The following is a 26,404-nucleotide window of genomic DNA, read 5'->3' as shown; positions in this document are numbered from 1 at the left end:
CTCATGTATAAATAATTATGAACACAAGGATGAAATAGATAAAATAGATGATATATCATATAATAATTTCAATTAATAATTAATATTATACATAATTAATACTATTTTTCCCCCCCACAGATTTTACCCTTGTATTTGCAAAGTGTATTGGGATGGGTTCTAGACAGAGTTTTTCTGTCTCAGATGCATCACTCAGAGGGTGAGGCTCATGTTTCTTACAGATGTAGGAGTTAGCGGAGTGCCAGACACAGACTAGTGTGCTCAATTAATGCAGTAGAGGACAGTGATATTTTATACTTTAAATATTATAAGCTCTTAGAGCTTAAAAATATTATATTTAATGTTCATATCATCTGGATATGAGTGTGCTCTGCCTTGGAGACATAAAAGTCCTTTAGAAGGAAGATCTCCTTTATAAACTATTTAACTTTATATGTTCACGTCCTCATTTCACAGATGAGAAAACTGAGCCCTTGAGAATTAAGCCCAGGCTCCTGACTTCTCGCCCACTTTGTTTTTACCACGTCAAGCTCTACTATGGATCAGTGGTCAGTGCGGATCAAGGCGGCCGGACTGTAGGCCGGGCCTTCTTCCTAACAAGGGCCCTTGGGCGGGGGGCTCAGTTCTGCCCGCTCTGCTAGCCGGGGATAAATGGGCGCGCGCACCCGGAGCCTCGGGCCCCGCTCCCCGCCGTGGCCATGGATTGTGGCGCCAGCCGCCCGCGCCGGCCCGGGTCGAGCGGGAGAGTCAAGGCCAAGGCCTTCCCGGAGTCTCAAAGGATGCAGGTGGCCCGCCTCCGCGCCAAGTTCGACCCCCGAGTCCTCTCCAGGTAAAGCGGGACGTGAACCGCAGGCGGAGGGGCTGGGCTGAGCAAGGTGAACCGCTGACCGAGGCGCCCTTAGAGTTCCCCTCGACTTGACCCGACCTTAACGCTTCTTTCTGATCAAAGGCCTCAGACCTCCCTAAATCGGCTCTGCCCTTTGAGATGTAAATCTTTTACAACCCAGGAATGTCTTTCTCAAGGACCTGGGCGCCAACCTTTTGAAATGTAATCAAAGAAAGATCGAGGCTCTATCTACCAGTGTCTGTGGGAGGGTAGGAATCTCACTTCCATGACACCCCTTCCTCCCCTAATGCCCTTGAGTAATTTCCTACAAGCTCACTCCAGCTTTACAACTCTCTTGCCTTGTGTTTCAACAGTTGAGTTCAGTCTCTCCCATCACAGTAATTTTGACCTCTCTTGCAATAGTCTGGAATAAAGTCTTCCTTGATGTTTTTAGCAAGTGTCCAGTGCAATTTCTCTTTGAAAGAGCGGGGAAGGGCAGAAGATAGGGAAAGTTCAAGACTGAAGAAGTAGGGACTTCCCTGGTGACGCAGTGGATTAAGAATCCGCCTGCCAATGCAGGGGACACCGGTTCGAGCCCTCGTCTGGGAAGATCCCACATGCCACGGAGCAACTAAGCCCGTTCACCACAACTACTGAGCCTGCGTTCTAGAGCTCGCGAGCCACAGCTACTGAAGCCCGCGCACCCAGAGCCCATGCTCTGCAACAAGAGAAGCCACCGCAATGAGAAGCCCGCGCACCACAACAAAGAGTAGCCCCCACTTGCTGAAACTAGAGAAAGCCCGCACACAGCAATGAAGACCCAATGCAGCCAAAGATAAAAATGCAGCCAAAAAAATAAATAAATAAATAAAGACTGAAAAAGTAGAAGGAGCCGCAGAGAGGAGAGGGAGAGAATCCCTGACCTCAGAGCCCTGGGGGGACTTGCAATACATACACTGGAGCTGGGGTGTGTGAAGGATCTTCTGTTACGTCCTAGAAAAGGAGATCATAATTAGTGGAATAGAAACAGGGCTTTGAATCAACCAGACTTGAGATCCACTCCTGTCTTTTCTATTGTGTGTCATTGGGAATGTTCCTTAGCCTTTTTCCTTCCTTAATTTCCACCTCTGTAAAATGGGAATAATAATAATAGCTGCCTCGTAAGAATGCTGTGAGGATGATTAAGTAATATATGTAAATGATGCTGCATGGTGCAGGTCCTTATGTAGATACTGTTATTGTCTTCATAAGATGACCATGTAGGAAATGAACAAGAAAGTCTGGCCGGTTGGTTGGCCTGAGAAAGAATTTCCTCAGGGTGCCCCACGTTGGCCAGGTGGAGGAAGGACACAATGGAATCCCCTCCACTCTGCAGCGTTTGGTTGGACACAGTGGTACGTGGCTTGACTGGATTCTCAGGGACACTTCTAGTCCTAGGATTATACGCTCACCTCATCACCGTGTTCTGACCAGAGTCTATGCAGAGCCATTTCCTGGCATCCTTGGGAAATTCTGGTACAAGGATGACTCGAGGATTAGTCTAGTATCTGCTAAGCTTAGAGAAGAACAAAGTTGGCTGATGCAACTGAACTTGAATCAGAGGGGATATGGGGTCTTGTCAAGACTGAATTGATTGGGTGGCATCTCTGGTCATCTGTGGCCAGGGAGTCTGGTCTAGTCTTTATCCACCCTCATAACTTCCACCTCCGGGTTAGTCCCAGGCCCTTAGATTATGACAAAGTCATAGAAGTAGAGGATCTCAATATTGGAAAGCTTTAGAGACTAACTAAAGGCTCTTCCTTAACCAATGAGGAATTGAGCCCCAAAAGATTAAGTGACTTATCCAAGTTGGTGACAGAAATGGGTCTAGAACACAGTTGTCTTTCCTCTCCATTGTGAGCCCAAATGATAGATGATAGAATTTAAGTCTGACTATATTCACTTTCTTCTTGGGAGTTCATTACAATTGCTTCTGTCAAACCGGTTGCAATATTATTATTGTTTCCATGTTTCATTTTTTTTTATCATGTTCAGTTTGTGGCAGCTGAGGTCAAAGTAATAATTTTGTTTCTTATAATCTCTGGGATGTTGTAAAATTGCATGACCTACAAACCTGACTTTGAGGCTGCTTTGTGAGAGGGTGGGAGTGGAGGGTGGAAATGGAGGAGGTGGGTTGGCCTTGTAGATGCATCTTCCCATGCCTGATTCCATTCTTAATGTTTTCAAAATAAGGCGATAATTTGGAAATGATATTCATTCAGTGAATGATTCTCTCATTCAACATTTATTGCTGTCCCCTCTGTGCCAGGCGCTACACAAGATATAGTCACCCAAGTCATAAAAATAGTCACCATTGTCATAAAAATTGTCACCATGCTCATAAAAATAGTCACCATCCATGGCCATCAAGGGTTCACAAGCCAGGCCACAGCTTCAGGCTTTTGTTGTGGGACGTTTGTTGTCTGAAAGCATTTATTTGCACTATAAATTTTGGCTTAAAGCTTACTGTTTCTTCCAATGCCAAATTACTGACATTTTTTTAAACATTTGGTTTATGAAGGCTTGTAACAGTGTTGAATAACACTCCTTTTATTTGAGTGAGAGTGTAGTTCCTCAGAAATGGTAATTCGTCTGATAGCTGATGATTAATCCCATGAGCAAATGAATTTTCCTGCAGCTTTGAGGGCATAGTCATAAATTAGTATTTGCAAAGTGCTCTCATCCACATTAGAGGTAATGTGTTGGTCTGCAAAGCAACAGAATTTGAAATGCCTGTGATTATCTTCAAAATCACACTGGGAGTGCATGTGAATAAAAAAAGCAGAGTTGGAAAGAGAAGAGGGGACAGAATCCATTTAAGATTACTAAATTGTTATCTGTTTTAATAAGGTAATTGGCCAGAAAATTAAATGCACCGTATAGAACAAAGCTATTTTCTGTAAGCTGGTACAGCCAAATGCCATTTTTATTCAGTAAACACAGGAATATAAGGAATAAGTAAGTAGACAAATGAAAAAAACTACAGGAAGAATAAACTCAGCAAAAAGAAGTAAGGCTGTTTAAAGTACAGATTGATATTTGCATTTGAATCTTTGGTATTCAGTATGTGACTTAAAGAATTACCTTCTCCCTGTGTCCTCCTTGACTGCATGCCATTCGTTGGCATTCTTACCTGGGAGAAGTTTTAGTAAAGTGGGAAAAGCACCAAATTATGATGCAAGTAAGGAGACCTGGGTTCTAATCCTCACTCCACAAATTAAACAACCAATCAGCTAACCTGATCTTCAAATGTCTTCATTTGTAAAATGAGGGGTTGGATTAAATCATTCTCTAATATTCTTTCCAGCTTAAAATCGTGATTCTAAGTCAAGCACTTTCTCAACATTTCTTAAATAAAGATAGAAGGTTAAATTTTGATAGGATTCTTAAATTTACATAGACATTAACACAGGTAACTAAAGTTTAAGATCCCTAGCCTTTGAAATCCTAGCTGACTTCCTGGCGTTTCTGAGAGATGATTACTTTACACATTACTGACATACATCCCAGGTTAAAATTTTGTTGGCTGTGTAAAATTGCAAGTGCAGTGGCGTCAGGTAGGGGGAACTATGAGAGCTGCTGGCTGCAAGGGGGTCCTGACACCACCGCTACCCGTCTTCTGAAAGCTGCACTTATAATAGCGCAACCATGCTGACTTTCGCAATGGTACATCTACTGAGGAGCGATTTGGGGCGATACCTTGGGTGAGATATGAGTTATGCCTGGGACTGAGAGCTCACAGTCTAGCAACATGAGGAAGCCTACTCTTTGTACCCTGTCTCCTGTAATGGTTTCCTCCATCTTTGGAGAAGTTATAAATAGGACTAAGCTTCTTTTTTTTCTCTTCACCTGGTTTGGTGGTTGCTGTTGCAGAATGATAAAAACAAGAGTTGGAAGGAGGAAAGAAAATGGTAGATGGAGGTCCCAAAATTCTTCAAGAAAATTTTGGAGAAATGCATTTGAAGGAATTGGATTTAAATCCCATCTATTCCAACTATCAATACAATCTGTGTGGCCTTGGGAAATCACTTAACTTTTTAATATCACCCAGCAGGAATTTTATAGGGTAGGATTTTAAAAAAATAAAATTCCTGGCACATAATAAATGTGTAATAAATGGTAGCTATTGTTATTAAGATTATTTGTCTTTCTACCAACTAATTACTTTTATATCACTTGCCTCCATTTCAAAAGAGGATTTGGGGTAACTTTCAAAAATAATGAACACAGTTATGCAAGGAAATTGGATGGGGGGAATATAAAGCTCGAAAGGATGATATAAAGCATCTAATTAAATAATTTTGAAAATCACTTCAGAGGGTAACAGATTTATTTGGTTTTTCTTCCAACAGATATGATATCAAGGCTCTTATCAGGACAGGCAGTTTCAGCAAGTTTGTCAGAATGGAGCAGAAGACCACCAAGAAACCTTTTGCAATAGAAGTGATGGAAACCAGAATGAGAGAAGGCAGAGAGGCGTGTGAATCTGAGTTCTCTATCCTGTGGTGGGTTAGCTATCATTACATCGTCCAGCTCCTGGAGATCTTTGAGACCCAAGATCAAGTTTACATGGTGATGGAGTTGGCTACAGGAGGGGAATTCTTTGATGGACTCATCTCTCAGGGATACTTTACAGAGCAGGATGCTGTCAGAATCCTCCACATGGTTGGTGATGGCATGAGGTATTTGCAACGCATTGAAAATAACTCACAGGGACCTAAAGCCCGAAAATCTCTTATGTTATCACCCAGGTGCAGAGTCAAAATTTTTTATCACAGATTTTGGGTTGGCAACTCTGGGAACAAAAGTGGTGACTGTACAGTGAGGATGCTCTGTGGGACCCCAGAGTAAATAGCCTCTGAGATTTTGCTAAGGAAACCTTACACCAGTGCAGTTGACATGTGGGCTTTTAAGGCCTAATCACTTATGTTTTACTTTGTAGATTCCTGCCTTTTGATGGTGAAAGCCATATGAGAATTTACAGGACGATTCTGAAAGGCAAATATAATTACAGAGGAGATGTAAGCGCTCACTTTCTTTCTATTGACTTGGTCTGGAATAGAGTTTCTCAACCTTAGCGCTATTGCTGTTTAGGGCGAGATGATTCTTTATTGGGTGTGGGGTGGGAAAAGGTGATGGGGTGGGACTGTCCTGTGCATTGTAGGATGTTTAGCAGCATCCCTGGCCTCTACCAGCTAGGTACCAGTAGGTACACTACTAGCAGATACTGGTAGAAACTGATTTCTAGTAGCTACACTAGATACACACCTTCCCCCAGCTGTGACAATCAAAATTGTCTCCAGACACTGTTTTTTTTTAAATAACTATTTTTATTTTAATTTTATTTTTTTGTCTGCGTTGGGTGTTTGTTGCTGAGCGTGGACTTTTCTCTGGTTGCAGCGAGCGGTGGCTACTCTTCGTTGTGGTGCATGGGTTTCTCATTGCAGTGGCTTCTCTTGTTGCCGAGCATGGGCTCTAGGCACGCGGGCTTCAGTAGTTGTGGGCTCTAGAGCGCAGGGTCAGTAGTTGTGGCGCACAGGCTTATTTGCTGGGATCATCCTGGACCAGGGCTCGAACTGCGTTGACAGGCGGATTCTTCACCACTGTGCCACCAGGGAAGCCCCGTCTCCAGACATTGTTAAATGTCCCCAAGGGGGCAAAATCACCCCTGGCTGAGAGCCCCTGGTCTCAAGGTAGCAAGAGCCTCGATTACTGAGTTGTCTGTGGTTAGCAAATGACATTGACCATCAAGTAGATGAGTGAGTTTGCTGTTGTTTCTCCAATCATCATGCAGAGCCTGAGCCAGCTGAGTAGATTAATGTGTACTCAGAGGCTCAGCATGCTGCTTGGGTGTTTGATGAGAGATTTTTTGCCTTGATTCTAGATGATCCACACCCTTTTTGAGATGTAGTGTTTCCTCAGTGAAATGTTTAACTTCACAGTTTGTGTAAAATATTTATCCATTGTTTAAACTTGGAACTCCCAGTGTTTACGGAAGTGTTAACTTTTTTGTTTTGTTTAAGGAAGGAAAGTTACCAATACTTCTCTGTGGGAAGCCGGACAAAATAGGAAATTCACTTCCTGTTGAGCAAATGTATTTTATGTTTAACTATAAAAGGGCTTTATTTTTCCCGCATAAAGAAAAGTATGGATAGTTTGATTTTACCTACTTAAAGTGTAACATCTATATGTATAACATCTTAAGCAAAATTGAAAGCTAAATAACAAATTGAAAAATAATATTGTCTATACTCTGACAGATTTAATATCTTTTTCTTTTGTTTTCGGTACGCGGGCCTCTCATTGCTGTGGCCTCTCCCGTTGCAGAGCACAGGCTCCGGACGCGCAGTCTCAGCGGCCATGGCTCACGGACCCAGCCGCTCCGCGGCATATGGGATCCTCCCGGACTGGGGCAGGAACCCACGTCCCCCACATTGGCAGGCGGACTCTCAACCACTGCGCCACCAGGGAAGCCCCAAGATTTAATATCTTATAGTATATGTATATGTTTTTTTAAAAAACTGATACAAATTGACAATTGAGAACTGAGACTTACATAGGGAGATAGGAAAGGATGGGAAGAATTCACAAACAATGTAAACCACTGATTATTAAAAGCTTGAAAAAAATGTCCAGCTTCACTAATGACCAAAGAAATGCAAATGAAGACAACAATATCTTTTCTTTGTCTTTCAAACTGATAAAGATAAAAAAAAAAAACAACAACACTCAACTTAATTCTACTCATTGCTGCTAATAGTACTAAGAGATTAGCCCTGTTATTCACTACTGGTAGAGGATGAATTGTTGTAGATTTCTTGGAAAGTAGTTTGAAAAGATACATCTAGAACTTTTAAAAATTTATGTATTTTGATCTACTAATTCCACTTTTAAGAATCTAAGGAAATAATCTCAGATGCAGCAAAGATTTCAGTGTCAAGAGGCTCATCTGGGCTATACTACAAAAGTGGACAATTGAAAAGAACGCTAAGAGAATGTTTGAATAAATTATTGAACATTCATACGGTAGTCCCTAAATTATTCATGCTTAAACATTATAAGGGTATTGGAAAATATTTCCGATATACTGCCAAGTTAAACAAAAAAAACAGAATACAAATTGTGTATACGGTATTAACACAAATCATGTGGGAAAATGTATGCATAGGAAATAGTCTTTGAGGAAATACAGTGCAATGCAGTATAATGTTAACAGAGCTTATCTTCCGGTTTACGGATTATGTACCATTTTGGTTTTCCTCTTTATAGTTTGAGTATATCTGTATTTCTGTTTTGGTTTTGTTTACAAAGAACATATATTTCTGTTTTGGTTATCTATTGCTGAATAACAAACCTTCCCTGAACCTAACGCCTTAAAATAACAACCATTTTATCATGACTCATGATTCTGTGGGTTGACAGGGCTCAGCTTGGTGACACTTCTGCTTCACATGATGTTGCAGTCATCTGGTTCTTGCCTGGGATGGAATAGCCATGATGACCCCTCAAATGGCTGACCTCTTGGTGGGAAAGCTGGATTAACTAGATCACTGGGACCACTCTGCCTTTTTCTCTCTCCTCTCTCTGTACATCTCAGGGCCCTTTTCTCTTCATGGGGTTTCTCCATGTGGTCTCTTCAGCAGGGCAGTCAGATGTTTTACATGGCGGTTTAAGCTTTCCTAAAGGCAGTATTCCAAGAGGGAGACAAGAAGTCGCCAGTCCTCTTCGAGGCTGGGCTTGGAAATGGCACAACATCACTTTTGCCTCATTCTATTGGCTACTGTGAGTGCTAGATCAACCCAGATTCCACGTGCAAGGAGACCACATAAAGTGTGGCTCCAGGAGGCCTGGTCCATTGGGGCCACATTTGGACTAGATATCACAATGCCTTTTTTAATGTGCAAAAATAATAAACAATTATTCTATTAAGAGGTCCTTTTGTCAGGTTTAATTCAGAGGGTTTCTAACATCAGGTTCCTCAGAAGGCAGCCCTGAGAAGAGGGCTCATGTACAAGTAATTTATTAAGGATAGACTCCCATGGACACAGGTAAGGGAGTGAGGGAACCAGGATGGATAGGGGAGGAGGCCAAGGCCATGGAGGTGAGCCCCATCCCACAGCGTTGTTCCAGCCTGAGACAGGTGAGCTGGGTCTTCACTCCCACCCCTCTCTGCTGACCCGTGGGGTGGTGGTGATAAGAATGCTGTGGCAAATACTCACTGCTCTCTGGGATCAAGACAGAATGACCCCTGAAGCCCAAGGGTGATGATGAAAAAGATCAAGGTGCTGCGTTTCAGAAGCAAAACACTCCAAAAGAGAAGAGTATACGCACATACTGAAAAGAGGGGCTCAGCGGCAGGATGGAGCACTGATATCTCCATGATGTCATGCTCTGTCTCTTGAGGAAATGCCTGTCTGTAGCCCCAGAGTACTGAAAGCACATACCACAGAGCAGAAGTGCAACTGCTTTTAATAACTTATTGGATTTATATTCCCTTGGCCTTCTTCCCCATGCTTGTCAGCCACATATGTCTACATATTAACATTTTCTTTTAATATTACCAAGTGTCTTAGTCATCTTGAGCTGCCATAACAAAATTGCTACAGACTGGGTGGCTTAAACAACAGAAATTTGTTTCTCACAGGTCTAGAGTCTAGGAAGTCCAAGATCAAGATGCCAGCAAGGTAGGTTTCATTCTGAGGCCTCTTCTCTTGGCTCACAGACAGCTGCCATCTCACTGTGTGCTCATTTGACCTCTTCTTTGTGTGCATACAGAGAAAGAGAGAATGAACTCTCTGGTGTTTTTTTCTTATGAGGACACTAATCCTATCAGATCAGGGCCCCACCATAATGACCTCATTTAACCATAATTACTTCCTTAGAAATTTCATCTCCAAATACAGCCACACTAGGGGTTAGAGCTTCTATATATGAATTTTGGAGGGACACAAACATTCATTCCATGACACCAAGGAAACATATGTCGATAGACTCAGATAAGGGTATCATCATGTTTTCTCTGTCATAATATTGTTGTCTATACCTATCAAGAAGTCTAGTCATTTCTAAATGCACCAATTTTATTTAAAAAGCAGGGTGACCATCAAGTCTGGAAGCATAGGTGTGATAGACAGAATAATGCCGCCACCCCCCTCCCACACACCCGGCAAAGATGTCCACATCTTAATACTCAGAATCTGTGGCTATATTAGTTTACAGGTCTTTATACTAGTTTACAAAAGGAAATTTGCAGACATGATTAAATTAAGGGTTTTGAGATGAGGAGATTATCTTGGATTATCTGGATGGGCCCAATGTGATCACAAGTGTCTTTATATGTAACGGAGGAAGAAGGGTCAAAGTTAGAGGACATGTGAAGACAGAAAGATAGGTTGGATTAATGTGTTTTGAGGATGGAGGAAGGGGTCACAATGAGCCAAGAAATGTGGGTGGTTTCTAGAAGCAGGAAAAGGCAGGGAACAGATTCTCCCCTAGAACCTCTGAAAGGAACACAGCTTTGCTAACACCTTGCTTTTAGTCCATCTCTAAGAGGAACACGGCTCTGCTGACACCTTGATTTTAGTCCCTAAGATCCATTTCAGAATTTTGACCTGCAAAACTGTAAGATGATAGATTTGCACTGTCTTTTTAAAAAGTCCTGTTGTCTATAACTGAAATTCCAGGTGTGACACATTGTGTGAATCACTTCTTTTCTCTGGAAGTCAGATGGAAGAGTGAAATAAATAGCATCAGAACATCCAGAGATCTCTTATGGTGAAGAAGAGAGACATGTTTAATATAAATAGCTGATACTTTACTAGACACCTGGCAGATCTGTACTCTAGTCTCACCCATGTCTAGGCAAAAAATTAGCTATAATGTTAATGTTTAATTTTTCTTGATTTTGGTGTGAAGTACATTCCTTTTCATGAAACTTTTATGACCATTCCACTGTTGTTCTTTCCTTTTCTGAATACTGTTTAGGATTACCATAAATTTCTTTTGTTTTGGCACTTAATCTATGTGTCATCTTTCTAAGATATTGTAGGCTCCTTGAAGGCTGGGATTCTGTCATATTTTTCTACCCATCTCCAATATGATATCACAAAGAGGTAAGCATAGACATCACATTTCTTAAAACTGAATTGCTTATAAAAATTGAGATTCTGATTTATACCTACACGAGTAAATGGATCTCAACCATCACTGCATTGAGCATAGAATACAAATTTTAATTTATGGTATGGTAGACTATTAGATAACTCATATTTTTAGTTGCTGAATTGATTAGGTACATTCTGGAATATTCGGGTGGTTTAAAGGCTGCATTTATTTTACTGGGTTTTGCAAGATAGAGGTGGCAGTTCCCCATTCCAAGTGCTCCCGGCAATGCCTGAGGAGCAACCAGGGTAACAAGACACAGCACATGGTGGAAAAGAGGTGGAAGAGAGCACGGAGTTCCTCCCCACTGTGTGAGGGAGACCTTTGCTTATCTACTTAGTCACCAATGCCATCACAATGGCTTTCAGCATGGTGGCAGGGCTCGTGCTGGAGTCTCATCCATAATTCTCCTGGAGACCATTTGACACATGCTTGTGTGTCTCCACCCCTTCCCTCTTCCTGGTTAGGCTTTCTTCATGTCAGGAATCAAGCTCAGCTTGGGGAATACCCACATGAAAAATGCTCGGTGTCCCTGCTCTTAGGGATCTAGTGCTCTTGTCTGACAGTCCACGTATTACTATGTATCTCTTCAAATATGAAGGCTGTGATACACATAGGAAAAATGGCTCAAAGTCCAGGGAGCAAGGGAAGAGAGCCTCTCACTGTGTAGGAAAGCTGGGTCAGATTTCCTGGAGAAGGGGACATTTGTGCTGTGACTTGGTGGAAGAGTAGGAGTTTCTGAAAGGGAGATGAGCACATTCTAAGTAGACAGAACAACATATGCAAAAGCACAGGAAACAGAATAAGTTGACTAGTAAAAATTAAGACTTTTAGAGCATTTGTGTGCATGTGAATGCATATTTATATGAGTATTTTGTAAAGTAGTGTAGTGTAAATGTTAAGAGCACAGTCTGGAGCGATACTGGCTGCCCTTCACTCCCAGCTGTGCCATTTACTAACTGTGTAACTCTGGGCTTGCTTCTTAATTTCTCTGTATCTCAGTTTCTTCATTTGTAAAACAGAAATAATGACAGTATCTGCCTAACAGGGTTGTTGTGAAGATCAAATGAGCTAATAGATGTAAAGTGCTTAGAATAGATTTATATGTTAGTACATATGTAGTCAGTGCTATATATGTATTGGCTGTTTCTGTTATTATTACTATTAATAAGGGAAATATTGGGAATGAAAGTTTGAATTTTGCTTAACTATATATATAAATATATATATATATATATATATAGAGAGAGAGAGAGAGAGAGAGAGAGAGAGAATATATAGTTATCAAGTGTACCTGTCTTACTTTTTAAATGGAATAGTGAGAAACGTGTGGTGTTAGATTTTTAATATTAATGATAAATCAATTACACATTCTTGCCAATTAGTTGAGAAACACATATTTTGCCTAATTATCTCCACTATATCGCAGTAATCTTTTTTTGGTGTGAAGTAAATTGATAATAAAGTGAGTCATAACCACATTAGCTAGTTGACAAGGATAAACACTGGTATTAAAAATATATATATATTTTTAATAAAATTATTTTATTTATTTATTTGTTTTTGGCTGCGTTGGATCTTCGTTGCTGTGCGCGGGCTTTCTCTAGTTGTGGCGAGTGGGGGCTACTCTTCATTGTGGTGTGTGGGTTTCTCATTGCCGTGGCTTCTCTTGTTGCGGAGTACGGGCTCCAGGCACATGGGCTTCAGTAGTTGTGGCTCGCAGGCTCTAGAGCACAGGCTCAGTAGCTGTGGTGCATGGGCTTAGCTACTCCGCGGCATGTGGGATCTTCCCGGACCAGGGCTCGAAGCTGTGTTCTGTGAATTGGCAGGCAGATTCTTAACCACTGCACCACCAGGGAAGCCCTAAAAAGATATTTTAAAAATAACCCACATGGACATTAATAGAAAGTGGTGCCCATCTGCTTAGATTCACCTATGATTGATGTACTGTTAGGAAGAAATTTATGATATGTTCCCTTGGAAGGAAAAGATCTGATGGATTATGCTCACCAGCCATGACCCCAGTTTCTTTCTATTTCCTTATCTCCACTAGTTTCTCACATTTTTTTCTTTACTATATTTCTCCTCTACTCAGGTTATTAAGTAGGAAAAAAAGGAGAGGAGAGCAGAAGATTTGGTCCTTTAACTCCGATTCATTCTCTTTCCATCCTGACTAGAATGCCAATAATGAACATTACACTGTATCTCAGGCCATAATTCTTGTAATTTGGTTCCTATTCCTGTGTTTTAGTTCCTAAGTACTTCTGCTCACAAAAAAAGTGGTGCTTAATATTTCTTTAATGATATTTTTACTTTAAAAGTTATTTTATAGAAAATAATTTAAAGATTATAAATCTTTCAAATTGGATTTCATTTTCTGCTTGTCACTTTCTTCATCTCTTCTTTGACTCACCTTAAATTGAATGTATGTATATCTTCTTTTAAACTCAATCACCAATAGTGAGTGTTTGTAAGAATTAAAACATAGAGAAGCTTCAAGATGGCGGAAGAGTAAGACGCGGAGATCACCTTCCTCCCCACAAATATATCAGAAATACATCTACATGTGGAACAACTCCTACAGAACACCTACTGAACGCTGGCAGAAGACTTAGACCTCCCAAAAGGCAAGAAGCTCCCCATGTACCTGGGTAGGGCAAAAGTAAAAAAGAAAAAACAGAGACAAAAGAACAGGGACAGGACCTGCACCAGTGGGAGGGAGCCGTGAAGGAGGAAAGGAAGCCCCTTCACGGGCGGAGACTGCTGGTGGCGGAGGGGGGAAGCTCCAGAGCCACGGAGGAAAGTGCAGCAACAGGGGTGCGGAGGGCAAAGCGGAGAGATTCCCACACAGAGGAGCTGTGCCAACCAGCACTCACCAGCCCGAGAGGCTTGTCTGCTCACCCACCGGGGCAGGCGGGACTGCGAGCTGAGGCTCTGGCTTCGGTCAGATCCCAGGCAGAGGACTGGGGTTGGCGGCGTGAACAGAGCCTGAGGGGGCTAGTAAGCCACAGCTAGCCCGGAGGGAGTTCGGGGAAAAGTCTGGACCAGTCGAAGAGGCAAGAGACTTTTTCTTCCCTCTTTTGTTTCTGGGTGCGCGAGGAGAGGGGATTAAGAGCACCGCTTAAAGGAGCTCCAGCGACGGACGCGAGCCGCGGCTACCAGCGCGAACCCCAGAGACGGGCATAGAACGCTAAGGCTGCTGCTGCCGCCACCAAGAAGCCTGTGTGCGAGCACAGGTCACTATCCACACCACCACTCCTGGGAGCCTGTGCAGCCTGCCACTGCCAGGGTCCCAGGATCCAGGGACAACTTCCCCGGGAGAACACACGGCGCGCCTCAGGCTGGTGCAACGTCACGCCGGCCTCTGCTGCCACAGGCTCGCCCTGCATCCGTACCCCTCCCTCCCCCGGCCTGAGTGATCCAGAGCCCCCAAATAAGCTGCTCCTTTAACCCCGTCCTGTCTAAGAGAAGAACAGACACCCTCAGGCGACCTACACGCAGAGGCGGGGCTAAATCCAAAGCTGAAACCCGGGAGCTCTGTGAACAAACAGGAGAAAGGGAAATTTCTCCCAGCAGCCTCAGGAGCAGCGGATGAAATCTCCACAATCAACTTGTACCCTGCATCTGTGGAACACCTGAATAGACAACGAATCATCCCAAATTTAGGAGGTGGACTTTGGGAGCAACGATATATATATATATTTTTTCCCTTTTTCTCTTTTTGTGAGTGTGTATGCGTATGCTTCTTGTGTGATTTTGTCATAATAGCTTTGCTTTTACCATTTGTCCTAGGGTTCTATCTGTCCATTTTTTTTAATTCTTTAAAAAAATCTTTTTTTCCTTAATAATTATTTTTTATTTTAATAACTTTATTTTACTTTATTTTAATTTATTTTACCTTCTTTCTTTCTTTCTCTTTTTTCTCACTTTTATTCTGAGCCATGTGGAGGACAGGCTCTTGGTGCTCCACCCAGGCATCAGGGCTGTGCCACTGAGGTGGGAGAGGCAAGTTCAGGACACTGGTCCACAAGAGACCTCCCAGTTCCATGTAATATCAAACGGTGAAAATCTTGCAGAGTTCTCTATCTCAATACCAAGACCAAGGTCCACTCAAAGACCACCAAGCTACAGTGCAGGACACCCTATGCCAAACAACTAGCAAGACAGGAACACAACCCCATCCATTAGCACAGAGGTTGCCTAAAATCATAATAAGCCCCAGACAACCCAAAACACACCACCAGACGTAGACCAGCCTACCAGAAAGACAATATCGAGCTTCATCCACCAGAACACAGGCACTAGTCCCCTCCACCAGGAAGCCTGCACAACCCACTGACCCAAACTTAGCCACTGGGGACAGACACCAAAAATAACGGAAACTACAAACCTGCAGCCTGTGAAATGGAGATGCCAAACACAGTAAGTTAAGAAAAATGAGAAGACAGAGAAACACACAGCAGATGAAGGAGCAAGGCAAAGACCCAACAGACCTAACAAATGAAGAGGAAATAGGCAGTCTACCTGATAAAGAATTCAGAATAATGATAGTAAAGATGATCTAAAATCTTGGAAATAGAATGGAGATAATATAAGAAATGTTTAACAAGGACCTAGAAGAACTAAAGAGCAAACAAACAATGATGAACAACACAATAAATGAAATTAAAAATTCTCTACAAGGGAACAATAGCAGAATGACTGAGGCAGAAGAACAGATAAGTGACATGGAAGATAAAAAAGTGGAAATAACTACTGTAGAGCAGAATAAAGCAAAAAGAATGAAAAGAATTGAGTACAGTGTCAGAGAGTTCTGGGACCACATTAAATGTGCCAACATTCAAATTATAAGGGTCCCAGAAGAATAAGAGAAAAAGAAAGGGACTGAGAAAATATTTGAAGAGATTATAGTTGAAAACCTCCCTAATATAGGAAAGGAAATAGTTAATCAAGTACAGGAAGCACAGAGAGTCCCATACAGAATAAATCCAGGGAGAAACATACCAAGACACATAATAATCAAACTATCAAAAATTAAATACAAAGAAAACATATTAAAAGCAGCAAGGGAAAAACAACAAATAACACACAAGAGAATCCCCATAAGGTTAACAGCTGATCTTTCAGCAGAAACTCTGCAAGCCAGAAGGGCATGGCAGGATATATTTAAAGTGATGAAAGAGAAAAACCTACAACCAAAATTACTCTACCCAGCAAGGATCTCATTCACATTTGATGGAGAAATTAGAAGATTTACAAACAAGCAAAAGCTAAGAGAATTCAGCACCACCAAACCAGCTTTACAACAAATGCTAAACAAACTTCTCTAGGCAGGAAACACAAGAGAAGGAAAAGACCTACAATAATAAACCCAAAACAACTAAGAAAATGGCAATAGGAACATACATACTGATAATTACCTTAAAAGTAAATGGATTAAATGCTCCAACCAAAAGACACAGACTGGCTGAATGGATACAAAAACAACCCGTGTATATGCTGTCTACAAGAGACCCACTTCAGACCTAGAGACACATACAGACTGAAAGTGAGGGGATGGAAAAAGATATTCCATGTAAATGGAAACCCAAAGAAAGCTGGAGTAGCAATTCTCATATCAGACAAAATAGACTTTAAAACAAAGACTAATACAAGAGACAAAGAAGGACACTACATAATGATCAAGGGATCAATCCAAGAAGAAGATATAACAATTGTAAATATTTATGCATGCAACATAGGAGTACCTCAATACATAAGGCAAATACTAACAGCCATAAAAGGGGAAATCAACAGTAACACAATCATAGTAGGAGACTTTAACACCCCACTTTCACCAATGGACAGATCATCCAAAATGGAAATAAGGAAACACAAGCATTTTTTTTTTACATCTTTATTGGAGTATAATTGCTTTAAAATGGTATGTTAGTTTCTGCTTTATAACAAAGTGAATCAGTTATACATATGTTGCCATATCTCTTCCCTCTTGCGTCTCCCTCCCTCCCATCCTCCCTATCCCACCCCTCCAGGCGGTCACAAAGCACTGAGCTGATCTCCCTGTGCTATGCGGCTGCTTCCCACTAGCTATCTACCTTAAGTTTGGTAGTGTATATATGTCCATGCCTCTCTCTCGCTTTGTCACAACTTACCCTTCCCCCTCCCCATATCCTCAAGTCCATTCTCTAGTAGGTCTGTGTCTTTATTCTTGTCTTACCCCTAGGTTCTTCATGACATTTTTTTCCCCTTAAATTCCATATATATGTGTCAGCATATGGTACTTGTCTTTCTCTTTCAGACTTACTTCACTCTGTATGACAGACTCTAGGTATATCCACTTCATTACAAATAGCTCAATTTTGGGAAACACAAGCTTTAAATGATACATTAAACAAGATGGACTTAATTGATATTTATAGGACATTCCATCCAAAAAAACCAGAATACACATTCTTCTCAAGTGCTCATGGAACATTCTCCAGGATAGATCATATCTTGGGTCACAAATCAAGCCTTGGTAAATTTAAGAAAATTGAAATTGTATCAACTATCTTTTCCGACCACAACACTATGAGATTAGGTATCAATTACAGGAAAAAATCCGTAAGAAATACAAACATATGGAGGTTAAACAGCACACTATTTAATACCCAAGAGATCACTGATGAAATCAAAGAGGAAATCAAAAAATACCTAGAAACAAATGACAATGAAAACACGATGACCCAAAACCTATGGGATGCAGCAAAAGCAGTACTAAGAGGGAAGTTTATAGCTATACAAGCCTACCTTAAGAAACAAGAAACATCTCAAATAAACAACCTAACCTTACACTAAATCAATTAGAGAAAGAAGAACAGAAATACCAAAGTTAGCAGAAGGAAGGAAATCATAAAGATCATATCAGAAGTAAATGAAAAAGAAATGAAGGAAATGATAGCAAAGATCAATAAAACTAAAAGCTGGTTCTTTGAGAAGATAAATAAAATTGATAAACCATTAGACAGACTTACCAAGAAAAAAAAAGGGAAAAGACTCAAATCAAGAGAATTAGAAATGAAAAAGGAGAAGTAACATCTGACACTGCAGAAGTACAAAGGATCATGAGAGATTACTACAAGCAATTGTATGCCAATAAAATGGAAGAAATGGACAAATTCTTAGAAATGCACAACCTTCTGAGACCTGAACCAGGAAGAAATAGAAAATATGAACAGACCAATCACAAGCACTGAAATTGAAACTGTGATTAAAAATCTACCAACAAACAAAAACCCAGGACCAGATGGCTTCACAGGCGAATTCCATCAAACATTTAGAGAAGAGCTAACACCTATCCTTCTCAAACTCTTCCAAAATATAGCAGAGGGAGGAACATTCCTAAACTCATTCTATGAGGCCACCATCACCCTGAAACCAAAACCAGACAAAGATGTCACAAAGAAAGAAAACTACAGGCCAACATCACTGATGAACATAGATGCAAAAATCCTCAACAAAATACTAGCAAACAGAATGCAATAGCACATTAAAAGCATCATACACCATGATCAAGTGGGGTTTATTACAGGAATGCAAGGATTCTTTAATATACACAAATCAATCAATGTAATACACCATATTAACCAATTGAAGGAGAAAAAACATATGATCATCTCAGTAGATGCAGAGAAAGCTTTTGACAAAATTCAACAGCCATTTGATAAAAACCCTCCAGAAAGTAGGCATAGAGGGAACTTTCCTCAACATAATAAAGGCCATACACGACAAACCCACAGCCAACACGTCCTCAATGGTGAAAAACTGAAAGCATTTCCACTAGGATCAGGAACAAGACATGTTTGCCCACTCTCACCACTATTGTTCAACATAGTTTTGGAAGTTTTAGCTACAGCAATCAGAGAAGAAAAAGAAAGAAAAGGAATTCAAATCGGAAAAGAAGAAGTAAAGCTGTCACTACTTGCAGATGACATGATAATATACATAGAGAATCCTAAAGATGCTACCAGAAAGCTACTAGAGCTAATCAATGAATTTGGTAAAGTAGCAGGATACAAAATTAATGCACAGAAATCTCTTACATTCCTATACAGTAATGATGAAATATCTGAAAGTGAAATTAAGAAAACACTCCCATTTACCATTGCAACAAAAAGAATAAAATATCTAGGAATAAACCTACCTAAGGAGACAAAAGACCTGTATGCAGAAAATTATGACACTAATGAAATAAATTAAAAATGATACAAATAGATGGAGAGACATACCATATTCTTGGATTAGAAGAATCAACATTGTGAAAATGACTCTACTACCCAAAACAACCTACAGATTCAGTGAATCCCTATCAAACTACCACTGGCATTTTTCACACAACTAGAACAAAATATTTCACAATCTGTATGGAAACACAAAAGACCCTAAATAACCAAAGCATTCTTGAGAAATAAAAGCGGAATTGGAGGAATCAGGCTCCTTGACTTCAGATTATACTACAACTACAGTAATCAAGACAGTATAGTACTGGCACAATAACAGAAATATAGATCAATGGAACAGGATAGAAAGCCCAGAGATAAACTCACACACATATGGTCACCTTATCTTTGATAAAGGAGGCAAGAATACACAGTGGAGAAATGACAGCCACTTCAAGAAGTGGTGCTGGGAAAACTGGACAGCCACATGTAGAAGAATGAAATTAGAACCCTCCCTAACACCATACACAAAAATAAACTCAAAATGGATTAAAGACCTAAATGTAAAGCCAGACACCATCAAACTCTTAGAGGGAAACATAGGCAGAACACTCTATGACATAAATCACAGCAATATCCTTTTTGACCCACCTCTTAGAGAAATGGAAATAAAAAGAAAAATAAACAAATGGGACTTAATGAAACTTCAAAGCTTTTGCACAACAAAGGAAACCATAAACAAGACGAAAAGACAACCCTCAGAATGGGAGAAAATATTTGCAAATGAAGCAACTGACAAAGGATTAGTCTCCAAAATTTACAAGCAGTTCAATAACAAAAAACCAAACAACCTAATCCAATAATGGATTGGGTTAAGACCTAAATAGACATTTCTCCAAAGAAGATATACAGACTGCCAACAAACACATGAAAGAATGCTCAACATCATTAATCATTAGAAAATGCAACTCAAAACTACAATGAGATATCATTTCACACCAGTCAGAATGGCCATCATAAAAAAATGTACAAACAATAAATGCTGAAGAGGGTGTGGAGAAAACGGCACCCTCTTGCACTGTTAGTGGGAATGTAAATTGATACAGCCACTATGGAGAACTGTATGGAGGTTGCTTAAAAAACTAAAAGTAGAGCTACCATACGACCCAGCAATCCCACTACTGGGCATATACCCTGAGAAAACCATAATTCAAAAAGAGTCATGTACCACAATGTTCACTGCAGCTCTATTTACAATAGCCAGGACATGGAAGCAACCGAAGTGTCCATCAACAGATGAATGGATGAAGAAGATGTGGCACATACATACAATGGAATATTACTCAGCCATAAAAAGTAACGAAACTGAGTTATTTGTAGTGAAGTGGATGGACCTAGAGACTTTCATACAGAGTGCAGTAAGTCAGAAAGAGAAAATCAAACACTGTATGCTAACACGTATATATGGAATATTAAAAAAGAAAGAAAGAAAGGAAAATGGTCAGAAGAACATAGGGGAAAGACGGGAATAAAGATTCAGACCTACTAGAGAATGGACTTGAGGATATGGGGAGGGGGAAGGGTATGCTGGGCCAAAGTGAGAGAGTGACATGGGCATATATACACTGCCAAACATAAAATAGATAGCTAGTGGGAAGCAGCCGCATAGCACAGGGAGATCAGCTCGGTGCTTTGTGACCACCTTGAGGGGTGGGATAGGGAGGGTGGGAGGGAGATGCAAGAGGGAAGAGACATGGGGACATATGTATATGTATAACTGATTCACTTTGTTATAAAGCAGAAACTAACATACCATTGTAAAGCAATTATACTCCAATAAATATGTTAAAAAAAAAAGAATTGGAACAGTGGTTCATCTCACTTTGACTGTGTGGATGTTAGCCTTGGCATAAGGGATAGTGATTAGAGTGGAAAATAGCTATTGGCTTCCTTGATTATGTTGCACTTCTTGACGTTGATCTTATCAATGGAATTCACGGAGTTGAGGGGAAAAGAATTATTTGCATAAAGTTTTCATAAACTTAGGAATATCTGGATTTAATATTATATTTATATTATTTATATTATGGTTTATGAGGCTTATAATATAGGAACTAGTTCTAAATGTATTTTATGTATGGAAGAATGGGGCAGCCGATGATTTAGCATTCAAAGGCCAATTCAATTTTTTGTTATTTTTCTTATCATCTTTCTTTGAGGATAATCTCTGCCGAATCCTTTTAAAGCTTCAGCAGTTTCTTTATCAGTGAAGAACTTAAACCATCCCTCCCCCCATGTTAAGAGCCTCAAAATCAATATCCTCTTAACTTACAAAAATATCTTCTTTATGAGCCTCATGTAGGATTAATTGGCTCTTTCTCCATTTTTTATTAGATGTCACCTATAATAACTTGTGAATGTCTATTCACTTTTTCCAGGGTTTACAAATGTCCCAACAGATAGAGCATTGTGACATAATTAGTCAAATCAGATAGAGCATTGTGACATAATTAGTCAAATCTTGACTTTGAGCAGTTTCAGCTTTGGCAAATATAAGACCTAATTTGAAGTCTAGGGAGTCTGAATATTGGGAAGAAAAAAAAAAACCTTAAATATCTATGACATAAAGATGATGTACAGAATCTCTTACTTTTTGAAATGAGGAATAATGATTTTGCCCAGTCTACTGTTAACAAAGTTATGGAGAGTTGTCAGTACTTTGGAACACATTTACATAAAATTTAATTGTAAAGCTTAAGTGAAATCCTACCAAGGCCATAAGGCTAAAGTTCAAAGAAGGAAGGGAAATGCTTGTCGGAGGTTTATCACCAGGAGAAATTTTAATGAAAACTACAATTTTTGAGGGGATTAATATTACCTTGAGAAAAATAGATGTTTGTAGTTTTATGAAAACTTATGATTAAATCCACCAGTAATTGCACTTTACTTCTATAAGCTCTATATTTATCAAGTTTCAACATTAATTATAATCCTTAAATTTTTTTCTTCCAGTTTTATTGCGGTATCATTGACATACCACACTGTATAAGTTTAAGGTATACAACATGATGATTTGACTTATATATATCATGAAATGATTTTCACAATAAATTTAGTGAACATCCATCATCTAATAGAGATACAAAATAAAAGAAAAAGAAAAAATATTTTTCCTTGTGATGAGAACTCTTAGTATTTACTCTCTTAACAACTTTCATGTATAACATACAGCAGTGCTAATTATTAAATCTTGTATATTGCAACCCCAATACTTATTTGTCTTGTAACTGGAAGTTTCTACCTTTTAACCACCTTCATTCAATTCCTCTTCCCCCTTCCCACCTGCCTCTGGTAGCCAAAAAATCTGATCTCTTTTTCTATGAGGTTTATTTGTTTTTGAAGTACAATTGTCCTACAGCACTGTGTTAATTCCTACTGCACAACATAGTGATCCAATATTTCTGTACATTAAAAAATGATCACCATTACAATGTTTAAAATTTAAGACATTGCATCCAAAATTTTAGGGACTACATCTATATTGCATGTGCTTGTGCTTGTGGTGTCTAGCTTTTAATAATGATTTTTAATAATGATTCTCTGTGGGAATGCCTCAAAGGAACCAAGAAATATGAAAGCTTTGACTAGTCATATGAATATTATTCATTTTTAAACTAGTTACATAGTCAGTTTTTGTATATTTGGTAACCTTCTGACAAGCTATTACATTACCTTTATTAATTAGTGTTCATTAAAAGGAAAGAATTAACATGGGAATCTGGAATGTAGGACTCTGTAGTCTCTTGCAGGGGGAGCTGGGAATCTCTATGGGGACTCCTGGGGCTCCTGGGGAGGAAAGTGAAGGAGACTAAGTTGTGGGCAACCCATAGGTAAGAGAATCCTGGACAAATAATTTAATTTGGGAGATGATGCATAAAATTAGAGGTGAAAGTAAGGCCTGGTTGTCAGAATGAGGAAGAAGGGCAGGAAAGGATGGGGTGGAGGACAGAGCCAGTGAATGGAATACTGCAGAGAAGTCCAGGGAGCACCAGGTGAAGGGGAAGCTGGAAGACTATGCTGAACAATAAGCCAGCAAGAGCCTCACTGGGACAGGATCCAGAGAGCCAGACTCTTTCAAAGGCCCTGCACTTGGGTCACATTAAGAGAAAAGTATTCATCAACAAATTGGAAAGCAATAAACTACTATCATCCCCTACTTCTCTGTTTAGAGGCAAAGTAGTCAAGACATCAATAGAACATGATACCATCCTTCTAAAATTTTTTAATTCCTCCAAAGCTAATAGTGCAATTGCTAGTATTGAATTTTACTTTTATACCCTTTTTTGTTGTTGTTTTGTACAGTTTAGCTAGTTTCTATTAGAGAGGACAGAGAAATAGGAAGAAATGAACAAAGGAAGAGAGAAGAAAGTGGAGAAAGCCCCATATTGTCCAAAAATATTACAATGTACTTGTAACTAATTGGATGAGCTTGGGATAAAAGAAAGTGCTGTCTTTCTTTTTACATGGTTCATTACCACTTCACACAGAATAATTTTTTTTAAGGACCTACATTTATCATGGTAATAATAAGTGGAATTAGTCTGAGAAGTTTTGGATAATTTGCATCTTCTTGTCCTCTAAATATTGTTAGTGAGGTGTCTATAGAAGTACTGAGGAGGAAGTTACATTGTGATTTAATAGTAACCACGGCAAAAGCAACAACAATCTTCCTAATATTTTATACTTTGAAAACCATTTTTCACATACTTTATTAATTTGTTCCTAATAGGAGATATGATGATCCCCATTTTTCTGATGAGGAAACCAAGATCTTGAGCTGAGTGTGGCCAGTCAACCTATCTGGTCCAGATCCCCTTACCTCAATCTGCAGCTCTTTCCACATTAAGACGGGTTAACTGGCTGGCTGACAGCAGTGTCTCCCTGAGACTGTGGAGAAAAGCCAAATGGGAATTTTAAAGTCAAAGAGTGGGAGTGGCCATGTCTAAGAAGAGAAATGGTGAGGAAAGCCTCATTGGACATAACGTGGATGTGAAAGCTGCTGACAGAACTTAATGATGTCATCAGGTGACAGTTGGTCCAGAGTAGGGATTTGATTCAACCTGTGGTGCCACAACCTGATTGTTTTGTGTCATATAACACTATTAGCTCAAAAATTTTGAGCATGCACACTCAATTTTTATGCATTTCTAGAATATGTACATGTATGCATATTAATCTGTTTTATACTTTGTAAAACATAGACAAAAATAAAGTTTGGATTAAGAAGATAAAAATACAGTAGAAGTCTTAACATTTTCTTCCTTGTACCTGTTGTCTTCTAATATGTAACATGAAACTGTCTTCTACATACTCTCTAGTTGTTCTTTGTGGCTCAGGGATTCTGTCATTTATAACCTGTGTTTGAATAATGAGCTTTGCCTGAAGAGTTCTTTTCCAGGACACTAGTTACCTTATTTTCTGCAACTGCATTTTCAATGTATATTCATTTGGTCATCTTAATGAGCTCTCCATAAATCTCATTGGACATATTTTATATTCTTTCCAGAAAGATTCAGTTCCTTGTCTTATAATGCTCCACTGAAGACATCTAATTTAACCTTCATTTAACTAGACATGAGCCCAGATAAATATGTCTGGATCCAGGGCCAAATAAATGTCTAGCCAGAATCAGAGGACATGCCATCACGAGTTTCAGCTACTGACATGTTTTGTCTAGACTTGCAAGGTTTATGTTTTATTTTCCCTGTGTTTGGCAAGTGTGTTCATTTATTTCAGGAATTTTATTTTTGGGATAAACATTTCTCGTATCTCATTTATCTAAATAAACTGAAGGAAAAAAAGAAGAGTAATTCCTTTACTGATTTCTTTGATCCAGATTCTCAGAGTGCTAAGAGATTGGAGGCTGTGATGTTTATGTATGGAGTTTGATTTTTTCCTTCCACAAGGACAAAGCAATAGCTTGTAAGGATTCCCTTATTTTTCTTGAGATACACATATCAACCAGAAATTGCTGTTTGCAATATAGCAAATATATGGTCAGTTTTCTCAATCTCTCTCCTTTCTAAATAAGGAGGGATACAAAACCATAGCATTTTCCAGATACGTGCTACATGTTGATAGGTAACACAGAAAACAAGTCTGAGGAAAAACAACAGCCCTCTTGTCCCCATCCTCACAAAAGTCACTATGAATTTCTGTCATCGTACTTAAATTATGTGCAAAAGCTGTAGATTTTGCCAGAACACGTCCTCGAAACATCAAATAGCTGGTTGAACATGCCATATCTCTGCTACGGGCTGAATCCCGCTTGTAGGCAACTGACTGGGAGTCATGAGGGCCCTGTGTGCTCAAAGGAAAGGTGCTGTGAGAGATTCTTCCCCAAAGTCCTCTTTTTTCTCCAGGCTGTGGAGAGGTAGGCATCGTAAGTCCAGAGTAAGTTTTCAAAGGGAGAGAAAAGTTGATGATTTCCCAGTCCATTCCATTTTCCATTCTAACTCATTCCTGGAGTCATAGGGGCTCTCTGACTTGACCACAATGGGGTAAATACTCACCTGATACTGGTGGAGTTCACCAACAAGAGCTACTTCGCCTTATCCTGCTTACGTGAACAGGATGTGGAAACTTGCATCGCTGCTGGCAGCACACTGGACAGATTTCTGGAAAAGAATTCTCATTCGCTGGACAGAGAGTTTGGAAGAGAATTTTTGTATTGTTTTTTTTCTTTTGCTAAAGAGAGGGTTTTTTTTTTGTCTTTTCAAAAGTGGAATTTTAGGTTCACTACATGTTTAATGACATAATCTCTGAATGGCTTATTTGAAGAAGTCATTTGGATTTAATAAGCATTGACCTTTGTAATTAAGAACATGATTCTGTATGTGTGTTTGTGTGTGTTTTTATTTTATTGATTTTATTCTATTTTATTTATTTACTTTTCTTCTTAGCCTTGGCCAACCATTTCCCACTGAATGAAGGACTTAACAGACTACTGATTTTGGAGGCTAAACATCAAGTGTCAGCTGGGCAGGCCCTGGACCATCCCTGGGTCCTCATGACTACAGGATCTTCCATGAAGAATATTTAGAGGGTCATTTCCCAAAACTTCATGCGGAGGGCATCTCCCCAACCACAGAGTCCCAGATCTGCACAATCTCCTAAGTGA

The 26,404-nt window shown here is 39.8% G+C and overlaps 1 protein-coding gene across 1 annotated transcript; it reads left to right on the top strand.

The window, feature by feature from the left end:
• The first annotated feature begins 698 nt into the window (after nucleotides 1-698).
• PSKH2 (protein serine kinase H2) lies at nucleotides 699-26,404 on the top strand. The gene is given in 7 exon segments (XM_060035256.1): nucleotides 699-829; nucleotides 5,218-5,554; nucleotides 5,556-5,661; nucleotides 5,664-5,776; nucleotides 5,779-5,886; nucleotides 26,187-26,217; nucleotides 26,220-26,404. Coding segments are annotated over 7 exon segments (1,011 nt in total).

This window comes from Delphinus delphis, chromosome 17, assembly GCF_949987515.2.
Source record: "Delphinus delphis chromosome 17, mDelDel1.2, whole genome shotgun sequence".
Taxonomy (NCBI): Eukaryota; Metazoa; Chordata; class Mammalia; order Artiodactyla; family Delphinidae; genus Delphinus; species Delphinus delphis.
The sequence above is the reverse complement of the archived record's forward strand: the minus strand, read 5'-3'. Positions and strand labels throughout refer to the sequence as shown.